Genomic DNA, 22,652 nt, shown 5'->3' with positions numbered 1-22,652 from the left:
GCTAGAATAGCGTTACCGCAGACTGAGAGCATGATTCCATATTAAACAGTGTTCAGGCGTTTTTATCAGGAAGAGGAGTATTTTATCTACCACTCGGGCGTGTCGTTACCTCGGCGGCCCTCGGTGCAAATGCCAGTTTTGAGAAATCCTCCACGGGAGGGAAAACCAAAAACCAAACAGGTTGCATTAAACTCTTTGCTCTGCACCAGATTTAGCTAGTTTGCCTGTTGTTTAAAACGGTCAAGTTGAGCATTTTTTCATGCCATCGCTCTGACTTCCTGGTTCAAAAGGAAATGGAACACATCGGAAGCACTCTTTGCTGTTCTTGGTAAGTTCATAGCTGCAGTTACATATTAATACAAGTCATACATGTCAACCTTTGGTCAATCAAACCTGTATAACCAACCTCCAAAATCCGTATTTCCCTTATAAAATCCGTATAAGATGCAATTTAAAATAATTTACCTAAAATTTGAATGATAATTAACAATGATATATCCCAGTTACTTTTTATTCAATATTAATAACAATAAACCTTCAGAATGAATACAAAGCTCCAATGTTTGACAAAAACACAAAGTGTTATCAGTGTAGTTACGAAGGAAATACTTCGTTGCTTGGAGACAGGTTTCACCGAGCGTCTATTATGCGCGAGACTTCATATTAGCCACAAAGTCAGGAAAATCTGTTCGTAAAATTACGTTATAATGACCAAATACAATGAAAAGTATGTTTCCAGTCTCACCTGTGAAAGGTAATCCCATGTGATCTCGTTTGGACGGTAAACCTGTTGGTACAGTTAAACGCAGCACATGAATGAGGCATCTTTATTCTCGGCTACTGTCTAGATGCTATACCAGAGACGGCTGAAGAATCCCCACTTTGGCGCATCCAATATGGCGGCGAGGATGACGTATGATTCTAAGCAGAAGGCGGCGTCTATGTTTATACGTCTATGACTTCCCGGTTGGCGGGATTCTCGCAATGCGGTGTGCGCATGATCAAAAGTGGAACGAAGTCTCGCTACCACAAGATAACGCGCGATTTCATAAGACTCTTTACTGGCTGTCTGTGGTGTACAGTACGTTTGTAAATGTTATGCGCTTTTTTATCATCGTGGGAATTGATTATAGCTCTAAATAAATATTGAAGTTTTTTTTAAAGAATCCGTATAACTTTATTTATACGCCCGTATGCTACGTTTATTGAATTAAATCCGTATAAAATACGGACATTCCGTATAGGTTGGCATGTATGACAAGTACCAGTCAAACGTTTGGAACGATTTCAAGTCTGGTACTATATTTGTATTGCTATAATACACAGCGTTTTTGAACTTTTTTTTTTTTAAATCTGGTGAAAATAGAAATGCAAGACATATTCAGGCAATGCTGATTTTTTTTTTTTTTTTTTTTCTGTCTTGAGAATGTATCGTCTCAAGAGACCAGCATATTGTTTTAATGCTCCATCATTCAGCTACACTGAGGGTTTGTTCAGGTTTATAGGTGACAGGAAGTTCCACTGTGGTCTAAACTTGCTGCAACACAAAAAAAAAAAAAAGAAAGATCAGACCCCAAACATGTATTGGCTCAAAATTAGTTTTTTTGCCAAATCATTCTTTAATATCGTTTATGCAGGGTGCTTCTGGTGAGGACATCAGCACTGTGATGAGTCTGACTGGGCAAAAGCTTGCTGAGTGTATAAGCTGAACTGGGCAGAAGCAGTCTTGGGAGCATATCCACACACACACAGATTTGGATTTTCTCCTGCCATCCATTGAGTGGCAGCAGGAGTCCTGGGGCAGGGCCAGCGGGCCACCCAGCGGCTCTCAAATGCCTGTAGAAGGCCTGAAGGCAGGCTGATGAGTAGCTGTAAGCTGACCCTCACTGGGCCTTCCTTTATTCCAGGCTGATTGAGTCCAGACTTCTACTTTCACTCTAGAAAGAAAGAGACAGACGGACGGACAGACAACCGTTAATTTGTGTTGCAAGTTGAGCGATGGGTGTAAGTGACAGTTGAATTGAGATTTTCTTAATTCTATACAAATTGCATATGATGATCAAGCAACAAATCCAAAAGCTTGGCTGGAATGATTCCTCAAACCCAAATTTATGGCTTTTGTGGTCTGAGGTTTCTGACGTTCCCCCATACGCTGTTCAAAAATGAGAGGGGAAAAAAAAAAGAGCATTGTTTCATCTTGTGCCAGATGCAGTTTCTGTTTAAATGTGTATAAAGACAAGTTGGCTGGTTTGCACCGACAAAACAGTGGCTTTGTTAGTAACACAGCTGCTTGTTTTTCTTCAGCATGTGGATATTGCGGCTCTGCTGATCAAGTACAACACGTGTGTGAATGCCACGGATAAGTGGGCTTTCACTCCTCTCCATGAGGCTGCGCAAAAAGGACGCACCCAGCTGTGCGCCCTGCTGCTGGCACACGGAGCCGACCCCACCATGAAAAACCAGGAGGGCCAGACGCCACTCGACCTCGCCACGGTAATAATAATAATAACTATGATTTCTATCTGACCCTTCTTACAACTAGTGATGTGCAAGGACAGGAGAAAACAAAATGAAATGGCACACATGAATTCTGAATTAATAATTCATGATTTATGAGTTCTGTCTGGGAAGAAATATTAATATTGATGCTTTGGCATTAATATAGCACTTTTTTTTTTTTCAAAAGGTTTGTATTGCCTCGGAAATGACTAAATGTAATTTAGTGTTTGTCCTCTTGTCCTTGCCATATATACAGTGTGGAATATAAGAAATTTTAAGCAGACGGTCACAGGACAGACAAGTCTGCAACGTTGCCTGTCCGTCCAAATTTCAGCCTGTTCGAATGACGTGCAGCCAGGGGCCTGAGGTCCCCGGAAGCTGAAGGGCTTTAGATGCCTGGCTTCTCAGCTATTTCCAGGCACATTTTTGTGATCTTCAAAGGCCAAACTACACTAGACATTAGCTGCTAATTGCACTACAAATTGAATGTAATTTACAAGAAAATGTCCGAAGATTCAAGAAAAACTTGCTGAAAGTTCTACCCGTGAAAACAGTAGCGCACACAGGTCAGTTTCGTGTCTAGAAAAAAAAGTATGGGGCGCCAAGGATGTTCCAGTTGGTTACAACTTACTGGGACTCATGTATAGGTACTGTAACGACACTCATGAAACATTGTCAACAATGGCTGTTTTTTTTTTTTTAATAAGTCTATATGAAATTTAGTAATTAACACCATAACTCTTCTTACACAATAGAGTTAAAATTTTGAGGACGAGAGTCCAAGTAACTTTGTAACAAAATGACTCAAAACTAGACTCGGTAATGTCATTTAGCATTCAGACTAAAATCTGCTGCACTAGAACTTAGAAAAGAGAGGAAAATAAAAACTATTAAAATATAAATCTACATCCTCCAAAGCGTATGACTGTCAGTCATTCTTATTATGAATTTAAAAAAATGCACATAACAATAACATAACCACTGACTGGCAGTTTGGCACTTAGCATAATATTGTTCTGCGAAGTTTCCTGTAAACTGAACTCTTAAATCAACTGACTGGATCAGTCAGATACAGTCAACCCTAAAGCACTAGTTCAAGTACATCGTGTGATTAAAAACAATAGTGAATACCAAGTGCGTTATTATTGTCTTATTTAGTACGCCACTCGGGGGAGAGGGAGGTGCCTGTAAATTTTGGCGGGGTTAGGACCTTCAGTGGCCGAGTTATGAATTTTTAAATCCCTGCGTGCGTGAGCGGTTGGACCCAGGGCTCGTGCTAAAGCTTTCTGCGATCTGTGCTCGCTCCTGACTAGGGATCAACCGATATGTTTTTTTTTTTTTTTTTTTCAGGGCCGATACCGATTATTATGGAATTGGGATGCCGATAACCGATATGTGCAACCGATAAATGTAAACATTATAATTCACATGAAATTAAACATAGCACACACTGACACAGACCTTCATATCCATGAAATGTATGTTTAATTGTAAAATTGAACATGAAATTTGGTGCAGGGAGATGCCAGCAGCATTTGTACAATAAAGTCAAACATTAGTTAGAATAAAATGAGAAATAAAATTATAATAAAATAAATATTCACCAATAAATAAATCACTCCCTACTATATTACAGCTCACCATTTTCAGTGGAAAATAAATGAAAATACACTCTGGATTCTTTTACACTAAAAACTAAGTAAGACTTACCAACTTCAAGTAGTTTTTAAATAACAAATCAAGTGTAGGGAGCTGCCTGCAGCATTTTTTAAAAAGTAAAATCAAACATAAAGTAGGCTATCACTCCCTATTATGTAACAGCTTAACAAGTAACCATCTACATTCTAATGCTTTTAATGCCCAAGCCTAATATTCCCAATTTAGGAGGATTATATTGTAGTGAAGGAAGCATTACATGTAGTTTCCGCGAGACTAGTTGGTTGTAGGCTAATTCAAGTGCTTCCTTCCGTAAGCTAAGTTTGCCTGGCTACACAGATGCAAATGGACAATTTTAACGAGTAGTAGATGAAGAATGTAAACATATAATGATGTTGTGCTTTTGCAACTTGTGTGTTTGTGACTTATTGCAGCAAAAGCAGCGTGCCCTTACCTTGAAGTGGGATCAGCTTCTGCCCGAGTGCCCATACGGCCACCTTGAAACAGTTCACAGCGTTTAGCTACACGTGTTGATTGGCTGTATCCCTTGTGCCGCTTCTGCCCGAGTGCCCGTACGGCCACCTTGAAACAGTTCACAGCGTTTAGCTACACGTGTCGATTGGCTATATCTCTTGTGCCAAACAAATCCGATGTTGTGGTGGGTGGGACCGTGTTCTTGAACTCAGAGAGGCGAGTGCAGGAAAGGACGTGCAATGACAGTCGCGTTAGGAACAAAGTGGCTGCAAAAAGGCATGTTATCGGCATATCGGTGGAAATTATGGCCGATACCGATAACCCTAAAAATGCAGAATATCGGCCCGATATATCGGCCAGGCCGATTATCGGTCGACCCCTACTCCTGACATCGGATCAGGCCGTGCCTGGGCTCGTTCAAAAGGTCTCCGGGAGAGGGAGGTGCCTGTAAAGTTTGGCGTGGCTAGGACCAGCAGTGGCTGAGTTATGAACTTTTAAATGCTAGCTTGAGCCAGGGCACGCATTAAAGTATTTCGCGGGCTCCGGGTCGAGCCAAAGGCGGGCTGGTTCGAAAGGGCTCGGGGAGTGGGATGTGCCTGTAAACCCTAAGTCACAACTGGACGTACGATTTTTTTGGCCGTGCGATTTTTGGCGTTTCCCAAATCGCTGCTTTTTTTTTTTTGTTCGTGGAGAAAGACGCACGTTGGCCGTAAGTTTGTCTTGCAACCTGAAAAAACCGTAAGCGCCCGTAGAGTTTGTTTGACGTGACAAAGAACCTCTGCGGCCAGTCTACGGCTCGAAAATCAGCACGTCACACGCACGCCATCCGTGTGTTTCTTGCGTTTTTTGCACGTAGACCGGCCATAGGAGCACGTACGGCCGGTTGTGACCGAGGCTTAAGTCGCGGCAGGGCTAGGACTTTGGGTGACCGAGTTAGGAATTTTTAAAGTCAGACCCACGGGGCCACCCAGTCTCACAGGCCGTGTTATTTGGAAGGAAATTAGAAGTAGATTCAAACCATATCTTTTACAAATTTGCATGGGCGATCCGGTCCGATGCTTTTGAAATACGGCCGGACAAATGTGAAAATTACCGGTAAATGTCCGCCGGTCCGGCCTTATTTCCCCACGCTGGATTTTATTCCAGTTTTTTCAGCAGCTGAAAAATCTATTTGTGAGTCAGTCTTTCCCTAAAAACGCTGAAACACTGAAACTATGTAAATCACAGCTCATGTTTATGCAGTTACTGCTGCTACGTCCATGTGATTTGATGCGGTTATATATGTTCCAAGCTAGCTATACTTATAACCTTCCTCATGGCTCTTGCACAGGGTTGTAAAAGTGCAGAAATCCAGAAAACTTTTATAAGTCATACGAATACTTTGTTCAAATATTCATCAATTATAAAATGTGTGTGTGTGTGTTTTGTAGATACAATCATCTCTGTTTGAGCTGCTCAGTAAATCATGCGTGCTGTCCATCATTGACAACCACATGCTTCAGAAAAACATGCCGTTTTGCTTTTTATTTCATTTCTGATTGCGTTTTGTGTACTTACAAAGAAGGAAAGGAAACACAGAAACAGCCTGTTCATTTCTGTTGCTCACATGAAAATGGAACGTACAGTCAAATCTGCACGCGCCGTTAATGTCCTTGAAAATAATCAAGTTAATAGGCTAAAAAATGGCGTGATTAGAAAGCTGAATGCGCTGACTGGACTCAAGTGTGCCATGCTGTCACAGTAATGTTGACAATAACACGAACATGCAGCGTGAAAGCTCTCCGTTATTTGGCCAGTCATTCCAGTACAACACACTTAAGTGGTTCAGTACATTTATTAATTATCTATCACTCACCGAGCATTCTCGTTCTTCATACTTATTTGCTAAAATTGGTCACTGAAAATATTTCAAGGCCGTTAATAATGTTAGTCTACCCCAGTCATAACATTAAAACCCACTGATGGGTGACATGAATAACATCTGGTTCTCTCATTACAATGGCATCTGTCAAGGGGTGGGATATCAGGCAGCAGGTTTGAAGTTAATGTGTTGGAAGCAGGAAAAATGGGAAAGCGTAAGGATCTGAGCGACTGTGACAAGGGCCAAATTGTGATGGTGAGATGACTGGGGCTGGGTGTCTCCAAAATGGCACAGCTTGTGGGGTGTTCCCAGTATGCAGTGGTTAGTCCCTACCAAAAGTGGTCCAAGGAAGGTACATCTGGTGACCGGCTGTCGAAGGCTCACTGATTGGCACGGGACACAAAGGCTATCCCAAATGGTCCAGTCCCACAGAAGAGTGAGCTCCTGTAGCACAAACTGCTGAAAGAGTTAATGCTGTTACCTTTCTGTTTGAGCCAGCATTCACGTTTTTCAGCAGTGTCCACACTTTATCTTCAGGGCAGATAATTTTACAGTTTAGTTTATCAGTAACATGACAAGTTGCGGGTTTTTGTCTCATGGACAGTCCATCATATCAAATATAAGTGGTTAAAAAGATGTGATGTGTTATTAAAACAACCCTGATTCCAAAAAAGTTGGGACAAAGTACAAATTGTAAATAAAAACGGAATGCAATGATGTGGAAGTTTCAAAATTCCATATTTTATTCAGAATAGAACATAGATGACATATCAAATGTTTAAACTGAGAAAATGTATCATTTAAAGAGAAAAATTAGGTGATTTTAAATTTCATGACAACACATCTCAAAAAAGTTGGGACAAGGCCATGTTTCCCACTGTGAGACATCCCCTTTTCTCTTTACAACAGTCTGTAAACGTCTGGGGACTGACGAGACAAGTTGCTCAAGTTTAGGGATAGGAATGTTAACCCATTCTTGTCTAATGTAGGATTCTAGTTGTTCAACTGTCTTAGGTCTTTTTTGTCGTATCTTCCGTTTTATGATGCGCCAAATGTTTTCTATGGGTGAAAGATCTGGACTGCAGGCTGGCCAGTTCAGTACCCGGACCCTTCTTCTACGCAGCCATGATGCTGTAATTGATGCAGTATGTGGTTTGGCATTGTCATGTTGGAAAATGCAAGGTCTTCCCTGAAAGAGACGTCGTCTGGATGGGAGCATATGTTGCTCTAGAACCTGGATATACCTTTCAGCATTGATGGTGTCTTTCCAGATGTGTAAGCTGCCCATGCCACACGCACTAATGCAACCCCATACCATCAGAGATGCAGGCTTCTGAACTGAGCGCTGATAACAACTTGGGTCGTCCTTCTCCTCTTTAGTCTGAATGACACGGCGTCCCTGATTTCCATAAAGAACTTCAAATTTTGATTCGTCTGACCACAGAACAGTTTTCCACTTTGCCACAGTCCATTTTAAATGAGCCTTGGCCCAGAGAAGACGTCTGCGCTTCTGGATCATGTTTAGATACGGCTTCTTCTTTGAACTATAGAGTTTTAGCTGGCAACGGCGGATGGCACGGTGAATTGTGTTCACAGCTAATGTTCTCTGGAAATATTCCTGAGCCCATTTTGTGATTTCCAATACAGAAGCATGCCTGTATGTGATGCAGTGCCGTCTAAGGGCCCGAAGATCACGGGCACCCAGTATGGTTTTCCGGCCTTGACCCTTACGCACAGAGATTCTTCCAGATTCTCTGAATCTTGTGATGATATTATGCACTGTAGATGATGATATGTTCAAACTCTTTGCAATTTTACACTGTCGAACTCCTTTCTGATATTGCTCCACTATTTGTCGGCGCAGAATTAGGGGGATTGGTGATCCTCTTCCCATCTTTACTTCTGAGAGCCGCTGCCACTCCAAGATGCTCTTTTTATACCCAGTCATGTTAATGACCTATTGCCAATTGACCTAATGAGTTGCAGTTTGGTCCTCCAGCTGTTCCTTTTTTGTACCTTTAACTTTTCCAGCCTCTTATTGCCCCTGTCCCAACTTTTTTGAGATGTGCTGCTGTCATGAAATTTCAAATGAGCCAATATTTGGCATGAAATTTCAAAATGTCTCACTTTCGACATTTGATATGTTGTCTATGTTCTATTGTGAATACGATATCAGTTTTTGAGATTTGTAAATTATTGCATTCCGTTTTTATTTACAATTTGTACTTTGTCCCAACTTTTTTGGAATCAGGGTTGTAAATCAGAAATTGTAATTATTGACAAACAGCCTGGATTATTTGTGTGTAGCAGTGTGGCCCATCGTGTGTGATTCCTTATATTTAAAAAAAAAAAAACCTCTCAAATAGATGTTTTTTCTCACGCTAAAGTACAGCAGGGCGGCATTGAACAGGAAAGAAGTCACTTTAGTTCCTATGATTGGTGTAAAAGCTTTCCCTGATGGTAACTTGATAGCCTTGAGGTCACTTTTACCAAATATAGTCCTCCTACCTCATGCAGAAAAATAAGACATTTTGAAATCTCAGGATAAAAAAAAAAAAAAACATTGGTGGTAAATTTGCCACATAAGCCAGTTAACATTAAGAAGGTGTGAAAATGAGCGAGAGATTTTGGTTTTCCTGTATTCAGTACATTATTAAAGCAGATCTGTATGTCTAAGGAGCCTCCAGAAGAGGGTTTTAAATATGTAGTGGATTATTAAAGAATGAATTGGTTAATTAAAAAAAAAAATAGATCCAAGCTGCCAGTGCAGATGGGACTTGATCCCTGGATCGTTTGGGACATTTGTCTTGTCACACAGAATACTTTAAAACCACATGCCCTTGAAAGACATAGAAAAAAAGACTGCAGGTGTTAGCATGTCAGATTCTCTGACACACACCGACCTTTCATTATTAAACACATTTCATGGTCGAGGAATTTGCCTTTTTTTTTTTCTTCATACTCTCACAGAACCATTTGTCCCATTTATGCCAAAAAGGACGTGTGAAGTGTGTTTTTGCATAATGGGTCTGATTCAGAAACTGGGCACTGTGGGGGTCCCCCACTAAATATACTCAGTCAATAAACTATACGGTTTTGAATGGTGATGTTGGTTTTAATTTGAAATAAAATGATGAAAGAAATAATACAGATAAAACTAAATCTTTGATGTGAATATTCAGAATTTGGCAAAAATTCTGCAAATTTGTGGAAAAATGGCGGCTTGATCTGGGACATGATAAATGGTTGATTACATCGCATTCCCTTAAAAAGGTTGTCGTCCACTGAAAAGTCTACAGTTATCACTAATTGTATTTTAAGTTGTAACTTTATACACCTAAGGATTGGTGCGCTCACAGAATAATCATAACCGCAATAAAACATCATGCAAAATATTTGATCACCGTTGTAACTCCATTTTCCGCAAACGCAAAACCAATACGATCATGTGTTTTGATCTAAACGGAAAGCCTCAGGGTCGAGGTCACTACCTCACCAAAAGTAGTAACTTAAAATCACTACGCCATATAAACACTTAGTTATAAATCTGCGATTTTGTTTTTTTTTTAAATGAAAGCTGAAAGTTAGGTATAGAATATGTTTCTTACAGAATATGTTACGATGGTAGCTGGTCTTGTATGAGTTTCTGAGCTATAAAATGAGTTGTGGTCTATTTTTTACCGTAGCGTGTTATCTGTGTGCGGGGAAGGACACACATTAACCATTTGCACGTGTAGAATGGAATTTTCCACTCCGACAGTTAGAAGTTGATCGTGCTTCCATTTGTGGTCTTTCTGTTACGCGGGTGATCTGTTCGGACGTTATCACTGAAAAGGTGAGTTTTGACAGTTTTATTTTGTTTTAGTCTTGCAGTATAAGGCAATAGAATGTTTCTTTTTCATCTTACTTTCATATTTCGTAGTGTTTGCGTATTTTTGACCAATATTTTGCAACCATGGTCAATTTAGATCGAACTTTTGGTAGAGTCCACGGCCAGTCATTTTGCCACGCCCCCGCCTCGCACTCCGTCCGGTGCGGTAGTGATGTCCCGTTGCTCGCGTGCCGCAGCAGAGACCTGCGCGACCTTCAGCCGGTACAGTCGCTGTTCTTTTACCAGCGCCGTTATTCTCATCTTTCCGGTGTGTTCTTGATTTTTCCATTGTGTCCTATTTTGCCATATCAGATGCCCAAAATGTATCATATTATTCATATTTAAGTGAAGAATCAATTCAGTCATCATAACTTGCCATTTTTAACCCAAGCAATCAAAAAGAGGAAATTTATTCAGTATTTTCACTCATCTGTGAAGGAGGTGCTTTAATTCTTCATGATGGAGTTATTTTATATGGAAATCAATTTTACAAAAGCATTCGAATTGTAATCAAAAGAATTTTCCACGGTGGAGGCCAGGTAAAGCAAGATACTATCTTTATTCTTATTAAACATGACAAAAGAAACATTGAGTGTTTGGTAAATGCAAAAAAAAAAATAAAGTTAGAAAATGTATTTTTTGACCATAATGTCCCAAATGAGAGAGCAGTTTCTGAGACGCACCCGTATACAAACACATGCTGTTGCGTTCATGTAACATAATGCACTGCTGCGAATTTAAGAGTAATGAGTCGATTGTTCATAAAGCACAGCCCTGTAAAAAGACCCAGTTATCTTTCTTTACCTTGAATCTCCGTGATCAATCACTATTTTCTAGTCATGGATGATATTTAATAATGTATTAGTGTCTTTATACGTAAGGAACAAAACACTTCAGGCAGTTGTAGGAAAATATTCAACATCCTGCCGTGATGAAGGAGGTAGAGTTACTGTTCCCACCCGGAGTTGATTATTTTCCTATAACAGCACGTCCCTGAATGTTTCATCACTTACAGCAATGTTTACAATTTTTTTTGTTGTTGTTGTTTACTAAAGTACATCTCTTTCTAGTTACATACAGTTCATCTTGTGGCGCATCTGTGTAACAAGTTAGTTCCTGTTATATTTTACCTTAATAGCAGTTGTTCCGTCTCCAGACTCCACCCCCCCATGCGTCAATTAATAAGACAAAGCCCAGAGTGTCATGTGACCACAAAGCATAAATCCCTCTATTCTGATGACCTTCCCCATGTCAAATATTACACATTTGCCTCGGATTGTCGCGAAGCACCGACACTGGAGACTCTTTCCATAAATGTCAAACATCTCCAGCGTACATGCCCCAGTGAAAAGAAACAATAATGTCTTGGAATGAGCGCATTAATAAACCTGTGATTTTGCACACACAGTAAATAACGAGCGTGTAACTCCAATGTCCCGTCTGTGCCATGTAGGCTGATGATATCCGGGCTCTGCTGATTGATGCCATGCCTCCTGACGCCCTGCCCAGCTGCTTTAAGCCTCAGGCCACTGTGGTGAGCGCTGCAGTGATCTCGCCTGCTTCCACGCCGTCCTGCCTGTCAGCCGCCAGCAGCATCGATAACCTGGCTGGCCCATTGGCTGAGCTCTCCACAACTGGCGCATCAGGGCCGGCAGACGGAGCCACAGGGACTGACCGGAAGGAGGGAGAGAGTGAGTGTGCGTTTAACACAGCCTGTTTACACTTTCTGTTTACAGTGGGGCAAAAAAGTATTTAGTCAGCCACCAATTGTGCAAGTTCTCCTACTTAAAAAGATGAGAGACGCCTGTAATTTTCATCATAGGTACACTTCAACTATGAGAGACAGAATGGGGGGAAAGAATCCAGGAAATCACATTGTCTGATTTTTAATGAATTAATTGGTAAATTCCTCGGTAAAATAAGTATTTGGTCACCTACAAACAAGCAAGATTTCTGTCTCTCACAGACCTGTAACAACTTCTTTAAGAGGCTCCTCTGTCCTCCACTCGTTACCTGTATTAATGGCACCTGTTTGAACTCGTTATCAGTATAAAAGACACCTGTCCACAACCTCAAACAGTCACACTCCAAACTCCACTATGGCCAAGACCAAAGAGCTGTCAAAGGACACCAGAAACAAAATTGTAGACCTGCACCAGGCTGGGAAGACTGAATCTGCAATAGGTAAGCAGCTTGGTGTGAAGAAATCAACTGTGGGAGCAATTATTAGAAAATGGAAGACATACAAGACCACTGATAATCTCCCTCGATCTGGGGCTCCACGCAAGATCTCACCCCGTGGGGTCAAAATGATCACAAGAACGGTGAGCAGAAATCCCAGAACCACACGGGGGGACCTAGTGAATGACCTGCAGAGAGCTGGGACCAAAGTAACAAAGGCTACCATCAGTAACACACTACGCCGCCAGGGACTCAAATCCTGCAGTGCCAGACGTGTCCCCCTGCTTAAGCCAGTACATGTCCAGGCCCGTCTGAAGTTTGCTAGAGAGCATTTGGATGATCCAGAAGAGGATTGGGAGAATGTCAGTCAGATGAAACCAAAATAGAACTTTTTGGTAAAAACTCAACTTGTCGTGTTTGGAGGAGAAAGAATGCTGAGTTGCATCCAAAGAACACCATACCTACTGTGAAGCATGGGGGTGGAAACATCATGCTTTGGGGCTGTTTTTCTGCAAAGGGACCAGGACGACTGATCTGTGTAAAGGAAAGAATGAATGGGGCCATGTATCGTGAGATTTTGAGTGAAAACCTCCTTCCATCAGCAAGGGCATTGAAGATGAAACGTGGCTGGGTCTTTCAGCATGACAATGATCCCAAACACACCGCCCGGGCAACGAAGGAGTGGCTTCGTAAGAAGCATTTCAAGGTCCTGGAGTGGCCTAGCCAGTCTCCAGATCTCAACCCCATAGAAAATCTTTGGAGGGAGTTGAAAGTCCGTGTTGCCCGGCGACAGCCCCAAAACATCACTGCTCTAGAGGTGATCTGCATGGAGGAATGGGCCAAAATACCAGCAACAGTGCGTGAAAACCTTGTGAAGACTTACAGAAAACGTTTGACCTCTGTCATTGCCAACAAAGGGTATATAACAAAGTATTGAGATGAACTTTTGTTATTGACCAAATACTTATTTTCCACCATAATTTGCAAATAAATTCTTTAAAAATCAGACAATGTGATTTTCTGGATTTTTTTTCTCATTCTGTCTCTCATAGTTGAAGTGTACCTATGATGAAAATTACAGGCCTCTCTCATCTTTTAAGTGGGAGAACTTGCACAATTGGTGACTGACTAAATACTTTTTTGCCCCACTGTACATCAGTGAGCAGAGTGTGTTAGTGTGGAAACACAACATGCTGCTATCACAATCAGGCACAATGATATCATGGATATTCCTTGTGTTTGTGTGGGGTGGGGCTTTTTTTTTTTTAATGATTTCATCAAAGTGTAGCCACAATCTGAATGATTGTCTGCAGCAATCTCTTGGATAATCAGGGCTCATTACAGATTTATCAGTAAAAGGATGAAAAACTTAAGGTCAGTATTTTCAAGGCCGAGGTCACGGTATTTCACCATACGGACCGACCTTAAGCTGGGAAATAAATTTTTTTTTTCTTTATCAAATTCTAACAGAAAATGAGAGCGCCCGAAAGGGAAACCATATTTAGAACGCGCTTGCTACAGGCCCGTCAAAACCTATTTGACAAGATACATCAGCTCAGACTTTTATATGTATAATTTTTTTTTTTCTTCACAAAATTCTAACAGAAAATGAGAGCGCCCGAAAGGGAAACCATATTTAGAACAAACCTGCTACAAGCTCATGAAAAACCTATTTGACAAGATACATCAGCTCGGAATTTTCCAGAAAGAAAACTCGATCTAGATCACTTCCCTGATCTAGGCAACAAAAATGTTGACAAAAAATTGCTACCATGTTTGTTGTTGTGAACGAGCGAGTCGTCAAAGGTCCGTAACCGGTGTCCGGATCGTAGGATTCCGGACCGCTCGCAAGCCAACCAGAGCGCACGATTTGATGGAAACTGGACCGCAAAAAAAGTTGAGAATTGTCATGATTTTGGTTCCCCATATCCCGGATGTAGCTCGTATGTAAAATACAAATGGTATATTTCCCAGTCAAACACTCAGGTGATTATCGAGAAATAATCCGAATTTCTCAACCAATCAGCGTGCGCGATTTTCTGTCCTATAATCACCTCGAGCGACTCTGCAAAATGGCAGCCTCTCGCTTTGTCACCGTAAGTGAGGAAGAATTATAAATTATGAAAGAAAATGCTGTTCCTAAAAGCACTCAAGATGCGCCAAAGTTTGGTCTAAAACTGTTCAAAGGTAAGGTGGAATTGAGATTTATTTGATCTATTTCATCAAGTATTTTATGTGACTCGGCATAGATAAGTGACACAAGTCTGTGTTTGCATGTCGCTTTTGAAGTTTGAAATAATTGTTTTGTTTTTTGAATGCAATTTTTTTTTTAATTTAATCGCCTGTGTATTTATACTAAAACAATTATCCGCCTCAGGTGACGTGAATATTAGTGAATAACCTCATCTTCGTCTCGCTTATTATTCACCGATATTCACCTCGCCTTCAGTGACTGACTGATTTATATTTGCGAGGACTTGAGAATAGCAGGGTCAAACAAATGTCCACAGGAGAGAAGCTTGAGCTGTGAGAATAGTGAAATTAGTGGTGTACAGTAGATAATAGAATATAAAGCAACTGATAATGATGAAGGTTTATAATAAATTTCCATGTTGTTGTTTTTTTTTTTAAAGTTACCATTCTGGACATGAACATCAGCCAGTTCCTGAAGAGTTTGGGCCTCGAGCATCTGCGGGACATTTTCGAGAGGGAGCAGGTGAGAAGCCCCAACTCAATATGAAGATCTGAACATGGTTTTCAAAGCTATGCAAATATAATCACGTCGTTCACTTGGCTGCCTTCGTGTTTTCGCATCCCTGCTCTGTCATTTCAGCCGTTCTCGCTGCAGTGGAGCACAGTTTCACTGCTCTGCTTGATTGGTCTCTCTGTGATGCGCGGAGGGCCGAAGGTCCTCGGCTCCGAGTTAATCACGCCGAGTCTCGTTGGCCACTCATTTGCACATAGATGAAGGGAACAAGCTCCTGCAGAGCCTTCTGAGCGGGAAGCGGCCATGATTGTGCAGCTCACTTCCTGCTCCTTTTTCTCTTTCTGCTTCTTATTGCACGAGTCCAGCTGCAGTGAGGTCATACGTTGACGGCTCCTTTCGCATCAGCTGATACGCTGCAATCAAAACAACTCGCCTTAAGTCCTCAGTTTAATTAGGTTTATATTAAGTGAAACTTTACGAGTAAGTTGTACCGTTTATCTTAGGCTGTGCAGTATGGCAAAAATATCTCAATGCTTGACGACATCTTCAAAGCGTGAATTATTCAGAATGAACAGATGTGTTTTGAACACATGGTGGTTTAAAATAGGCTACTCTGGGGTTTTTTTTGTTTGTTTTTTTTCTTTTGCTAAACTGTTAGATAACATTTGCAGGCAGGTACAATTGTGTTCAAAATAATAGCAGTGTGTTTAAAAACATGAGTAAAGCTCAAAATCCTTATAATAGTTTTTATTTCCATGCATTGGGAACACTGCACATTATATTCTACATCAAAACATGAAGAAAAATGTATGAATATTTTAATTACTTTACAGAAAATGAAGAAAAATGAACATTGGGCTGTTCAAAAAAATAGCAGTGTCTGCATTTTTCATTACAAACTCCAAATATTTACTGTATAAACTGAAAAAATCTTAAGGATTTAGTATTCCTGTGAATCACTAAACTAATATTTAGTTGTATAACCACGGTTTCTGAGAACTTCTGGCACCTGTGAGCAGGTATTCCAGCCCAGGATGATTTGACAACATTCCACAATTCCTCTGCATTTTTTGGTTTTGTCTCAGAAACAGCATTTTTGATGTCACCCCACAAGTTTTCTATCGGATTAAGGTCCGGGGATTGGACTGGCCACTCCATAACTTGCATTTTGTTGGTCTTGAACCCTGATGCTGCTCGCTTACTGGGGTGTTTGGGGTCGTTGTCTTGTTGAAACACCCATTTCAAGGGCATTTCCTCTTCAGCATAAGGCAGCATGACCTCTTCAAGTATTTTGATATATGCAAACTGATCCATGATCCCTGGTATGCGATAAATGGGCCCGACACCATAGTAAGAGAAACATCCCCATATCATGATGCTTGCACCACCATGCTTCACTGTCTTCAGAGTGTACTGTGGCTTGAATTCAGTGTTTGGGGGTCGTCTGAAAAACTGTCTGCGGCCCTTGGACCCAAAAAGAACAATTGAAGAGTTCAGATGCAAAACCCTCTAAACGCCATCTCCGTGAACAATGAGTTAAGGATGTTGTGTGAATCCTGGTTACATCTAGTATACGTAAATGAAATATTTTTGTAAAAAAATAAAATAAAAACCACTCCCCGTCTTGTCTAAAAAATCGGTTTAATATCAAACCCCTCTAAACGCCGCTTCGATTTAGCAACAAAAGCCTCTATATTCAACAACCAATCAGAACGTCACTTGGACTAACGTGCTTTAACGCTAGTAAACAAAGTCTCATCAAGGAAGCTGCAACTTTATTCAGAGGGAGATTTCACGAAATGCCAGATAATACCAACATGGATTACGATGGCATGGATGAACCTGTCCTCCAGACAGTGAATGGGCGGAGAAAACGTCGTGTTGTTGAAAATCATGTTTGCTATAAAGCGAAAATGAACCGATATAGTGGTGAAAATACTGAAAATGGAATAGCCTGCAATCACAACAGGTTGATGTGCGCTGCGGCAAGCTTAACTCAGAACGACCTGGCATACTTTAAAAATCAGCTATACACATCTAAAGATAAAGTTGAACAGGACGCTATACTTCTGTCCCACTTGGAGATTATGCCGATTCAACGGAGGAGGGAACAAGTTGATGATGAAGACAAGAGACGGCAGAGAGACGTGACCATCAGATACTCCGTTCTGAAGGAAGATAAAACAAGGGTTCCTGAGAGGTGTTGGTATTATTAGGTATTACCTAAAAATATGGTGCAATTTGCTCATGATCATAGGTCCCATATTAAATTAGCTATGAGTGAGCTGACCACACCACCATCACAACCACCCCATATGTGTGGTATCATAATTTTCAATATTTTCAATTGTATCTTTGGTGGTTTTGTAACACTTATCTATGTCTGTAAGGAAAAAATGGATTTAGAGGTTTTTGCACACAAACCACATATGGATTTAGCTGGTTTTGACGCTAAATAAAAAAAATAATTGCTAAAAAATAGTAATTTGGCTGAAGTAACATCTGTGAGATTAACATATATTTTTCACTAACTAATAACCTTGTGATTTCAAATAAAACTAGCTTTCTATACTTAAATATGAAGGCCTGATAAAAAATGGCCTTTTTCTCAAAAAGTGGTCAAATGGATTTAGGGAGTTTTGCATCTGAACTCTTCAATTTTACTTTCATCAGTCCACAAAATGTTTCTCCATTTCTCTTTAGGCCAGTCGATGTGTTCTTTGGCAAATTGCATCCTCTTCAGCACATCTTTTTTTTAACAGTGGAACTTTGCGGGAGCTTCTTGTCGATAGATTAGCTTCACACAGGCGTCTTCTAATTGTCACAGTACTCACAGGTAACTTCAGACCGTCTTTGATCACCCTGGAGCTGATCATTGGCTGAGTCTTTGTCATTCTGGCTATTCTTCGATCCATTCGAATGGTAGTCTTCCGTTTTCTTCCACGCCTCTCTGGCTTTGCTGTCCATTTTAAAGCACTGGAGATCATTTTAGCTGAGCAGCCCATCATTTTCTGCACTTCTTTACAGTATACGTTTTACCTCTCCAATCAACGTTTTAATCAAAGCACGCTGTTCTTCTGAACAATGTCTGGAACGACCCATGTTTCTCAGGGTTTCAGAGAGAAATGGATGTTGGCTTCATCCTTAAATTAGGGCCACCGTACTGACATCTGTTTTTTCACAGAATGAATGACCTCACTAATTAAACTCCACACTGCTATTATTTTGAACACGTCCCTTTCACTTAATTATTCGATTACACAGACTTAGGAGCATGCATATCATGAATGTTGGGTCTGTTGGTTTTCTATGACTCTACTACACCTACTGGTAAATTATTTGCCATGTAGTAATATAATTTCCACCAAAAACAGTGATTGATCTGGTTAGTCATGTTGGACTGCTATTATTTTGAACACAAGTGTACATACAAACCTCTAATCAAAAGTGACTAAAAATTATGGAGTGTTGAGTTTAGAGTACTTGAAATTCGCCTAAGGTGTTGCAAACTTGTATCAGTCCTAAAAGCCTTATATACAGGTACCAAAGCCTGCATTAAGAACACAGGGAACTTCTTCGATACATTTGTCAGATGTAGACAAGGGGCACTTGAAAGCCCTAGCCTGTTTAACATCTATATGCGTTGCGCCAAGCATGAGATCTCAAAAGTTTCCGGAGTCTGGAGCAAAAATAGATTGTTATACCAAACGAGGCGTCTCCACGTGATCTACGTACTGGAAAGGCATATGGCACGATCAGAGTTACAGAACTTCTATATGCTGATGATGATGTTGTTTTCTCCGAAAGCATAAGTGAGCTTCAAGAAATACTTGAGATCTACGATAATACTTTCAAGCGATACGGCCCATGTATGTCATACAAAAAAACTGAGACCATGGCTTTTAATGTCAGTGAGAGTTTGAAAGACCAGAAGAGCCTTATTATGGTAGATGGGATTCCACTGCAAAACGTAAGGCAATTTCGCTATCTTGGGCACATGATAACAAACACCAGCAATTCTTCGGCCTTTCTTCACCAACGCATATCCTCGGCCTTTGAAAAATGGAATGAACTGAAACAATTTCTGACGGACCGCGAGATATATCTTTGTACACGTATAAAGATATTAAACGCGTGCGTACAGAGCAGATTACTATATAGTGTCCAAGCATGGCAACTCTCATCAGCAGAGGCCAAGAGACTGGACATTATTTGGAACATTTTTCTTTGGAAAATGGTTGCTGGCGGGTTTGCCAGGAAGAACACAGATCCTACTATAGGAGAAGTGGACTGGGCCTTTAAAATCTCCAACTCCCGTCTCCATGAGATGACCCAGAGCCAACGAATTGAAGAATTTTGCCATATTCAACATCTCCACTATATTGGTCATCTATGTAGAATGGACAAGACTTCGCTCCTTAAACAGGTCCTATTCGATAAAAGGCGAAATTGGGGTAAAATGGAGAAAATATGGAACATTGAAAAAAAGACAATTGATAAAAACATGGGGGCGGCACGGTGGTGTAGTGGTTAGCGCTGTCGCCTCACAGCAAGAAGGTCCGGGTTCGAGCCCCGTGGCCGGCGAGGGCCTTTCTGTGCGGAGTTTGCATGTTCTCCCCGTGTCCGCGTGGATTTCCTCCGGGTGCTCCGGTTTCCCCCACAGTCCAAAGACATGCAGGTTAGGTTAACTGGTGACTCTAAATTGACCGTAGGTGTGAATGTGAGTGTGAATGGTTGTCTGTGTCTATGTGTCAGCCCTGTGATGACCTGGCGACTTGTCCAGGGTGTACCCCGCCTTTCGCCCGTAGTCAGCTGGGATAGGCTCCAGCTTGCCTGCGACCCTGTAGAACAGGATAAAGCGGCTAGAGATAATGAGATGAGAAAAAACATGCGTGGACAAAAAGGACATCATGCAACTTATTTAAGCTGCAAGCCCCATGACCGTTCACGTGTCAAGTGGGAAAATCTGATGATGATGAGTGTTGTAGCTGAGGTCGAGGAGCTGTCAGAGCATGAATTCACACACCATGCTGACAGTTTTTCCACATTTCCCGGAGCATAAACACAACCCTTTCAGTTTAGGGCACGCCCACTTCTGGTTGAAATACGAATACAGGTGTGGATATTTGAAGCGGTAAACAGACCCTGATGATGCACTGCAACCATGGTCATTACAGCTTTCATAAAGGGTTTAATTGAAACAGTTGGTACAGAAAAAATGTTTCGTGTCCAGTGAGAGAGTTTTGACAGCGCGCACCAAATAATTTATGAAATCAGACTCCTGATGATTAAAAAAAAAAAGTGAAAAAATATCATTAAATAATAAACATTCTTACGATTGTTGTAATAACACTATTACTACTAATAAAGTTTGAAAAAATCGTTGTTGTTTTTTTTAATGCCATCACATGCGCATCAACGTAACTTTTGGTTCATGGCTTGTAAACAGGTCTGTTATAGCTGTGATATACTGAACTCGCCAGGGTGTGAGGGAGAGCTGACGGAAGCTCATGCGGACTGAATAAAGAAGAAATTATACAATCTGGAGGAGCGCCACATCAGTGGCAGGCTTCCTGCCTTATCTCGCTCGGGCTTGGCATCTCTCTCCTCTATAGGCTTTCATCTCGCTCTGCTTCTCACCACTACATCCGTTAATAATAAATCTTCATCTGGGTGTGTAGGAGGGTTTTTCGCATCGAGGGCAAGAGGAATCTGCGATAAGGGCCTCTTCTGCATCACACTGTTTAATCTCCATCCTACCATTTTACCGCGGCTATTTATTTATTTATTTATTTTTCTGAGCAGTTCGCGCTACATAATGGCATGTTGAGCAGTTGGATTTCTGCATCTTTGTCGCTTTGTCTCGTAGATCACTCTGGACGTCTTGGCTGATATGGGCCATGAGGAGCTGAAGGAGATCGGCATCAATGCGTACGGTCACCGCCACAAGCTTATCAAAGGCATCGAGAGACTGCTGGGCGGTCAGCAAGGTCGAGACATCTCCATTTAGCCTTGGCTTTCTTTTTACTAGTAATAAGCATGGCTAACTGAGTGCTACTTATTTAATCACCTGTTTGATATTTGCATTATGAAATGAAAAACGGGCCAATCACTTATTTTATACCACAGCGCTGTTGAATTCTGCATTTTGATTGGTCAGAAGGTGTTGACTCATTTTCTCTAAAAGCAGCTGTGAGAAGGAGCTAATTTATTTCAGGAATGTTCTATACATAAGATGTATGACCGTTCTTTCATAGGTGTGTGTATGTATGTGCCAAATCGCAGTGGTGTAACAACAAAACACTTCAGCTGGTTTATTAGGGGAAAAAGTTCACCACCATTGTGTTATTATTTGCATAATTTGTACACCCTGTTTTTTTTTTTGGTTTTTTTTTCTCTCTCCTCTGTACTGTGAGATGCTACTGGATCTTGAAGTGCCAATATTTTCAGCTTGGTTAAAATGAATGTGTTAAGTACAAACTTTGTCAGGTAACCAGAAAAATAAATGTGAATAAATAAATCTGAAGTGTGTGTGTAACCTGGCAGGTGGCAACCCATACCTGACATTCCACTGTGTGAGTCAGGGCACAGTCCTGATCGACCTGGCACCTGACGATAAAGAGTTTCAGTCTGTAGAAGAGGAGGTGAGTCATGATTCCTGACCTCATTTACAGTATTCCCCCACTACATAAGGTACAGGAAGGTCAGCAGAAACAGCTACAAAGCTGTTTGGTATTTGTGAACAGAAAGGTCAATTTTCTTTCATCACCTTTCCGACAGTAGTCATCTTGTTAGTAGTTTTTATTCCCCGCTGGCCCAAAAGGGGATTACGTCGTGGCAACGTATGTCCGTCCGTACCAGGAAAGGGTACTCACCTTCTGAAATCAATTCCTCTCACGGTTTTTGGAGGAATTTCACGAAATGTGATGAGGCTTTGTTTATATGTCGGTAATACGAATTTTGTTAAATTCGGTCGCATTTTGCCAGAGTTATGGCCTCGCTGCCAGCAGGGGAGTTACTATGGAATCAATTTTGTGCCAAAATGTTCATACAATACTTTTGAAATATCAAACATAAACGACAAATCAAAATACAAAAAAAGAAAAAAAAGTGTCAATTTTTTTAGACTGGCAAACAAATTATTCGTGTAATCGTGCAAAATATCAGTCTATTACTCTTCAGAAACCTTTTATTTTTGTTCCGCGTCTTTCTCAGTTTTGTTTGACGCAATTTATTTTGGTTGCGATTCCAGCTTTCTCGTTTGCGCTCCCTGACTTTTTGCTTGCAGTTTTGGCACAAACTTCACGTGTGGGCGGGCTGTCCAGGAATGCATTCCCATTGGCTAACTTGTGTTTGACTGACAGCTACGCTCAGCCATTCCCCCGGAGGCTGTTGCGGCCATT

The 22,652-nt window shown here is 41.0% G+C and overlaps 1 protein-coding gene across 2 annotated transcripts in view; it reads left to right on the top strand.

Moving 5' to 3' along the window:
* tnksa (tankyrase, TRF1-interacting ankyrin-related ADP-ribose polymerase a) overlaps positions 1-22,652 on the top strand; it is a 429,478-nt gene that overhangs the window by 389,662 nt on the left and 17,164 nt on the right. Inside the window, exons 18-22 of one of the 2 annotated variants that reach the window (XM_060935943.1) lie at positions 2,305-2,493; positions 11,815-12,052; positions 15,176-15,258; positions 21,119-21,239; positions 21,796-21,893. In XM_060935943.1, coding sequence (XP_060791926.1) covers positions 2,305-2,493; positions 11,815-12,052; positions 15,176-15,258; positions 21,119-21,239; positions 21,796-21,893 — 729 coding nt within the window. Of the gene's footprint in view, positions 1-2,304; positions 2,494-11,814; positions 12,059-15,175; positions 15,259-21,118; positions 21,240-21,795; positions 21,894-22,652 lie in introns of both variants that reach the window. The other variant, XM_060935942.1, reaches the window with a different exon arrangement.

This window comes from Neoarius graeffei, chromosome 12, assembly GCF_027579695.1.
Source record: "Neoarius graeffei isolate fNeoGra1 chromosome 12, fNeoGra1.pri, whole genome shotgun sequence".
NCBI lineage: Eukaryota > Metazoa > Chordata > Actinopteri > Siluriformes > Ariidae > Neoarius > Neoarius graeffei.
This window is presented reverse-complemented; position numbering and strand designations above follow the sequence as displayed.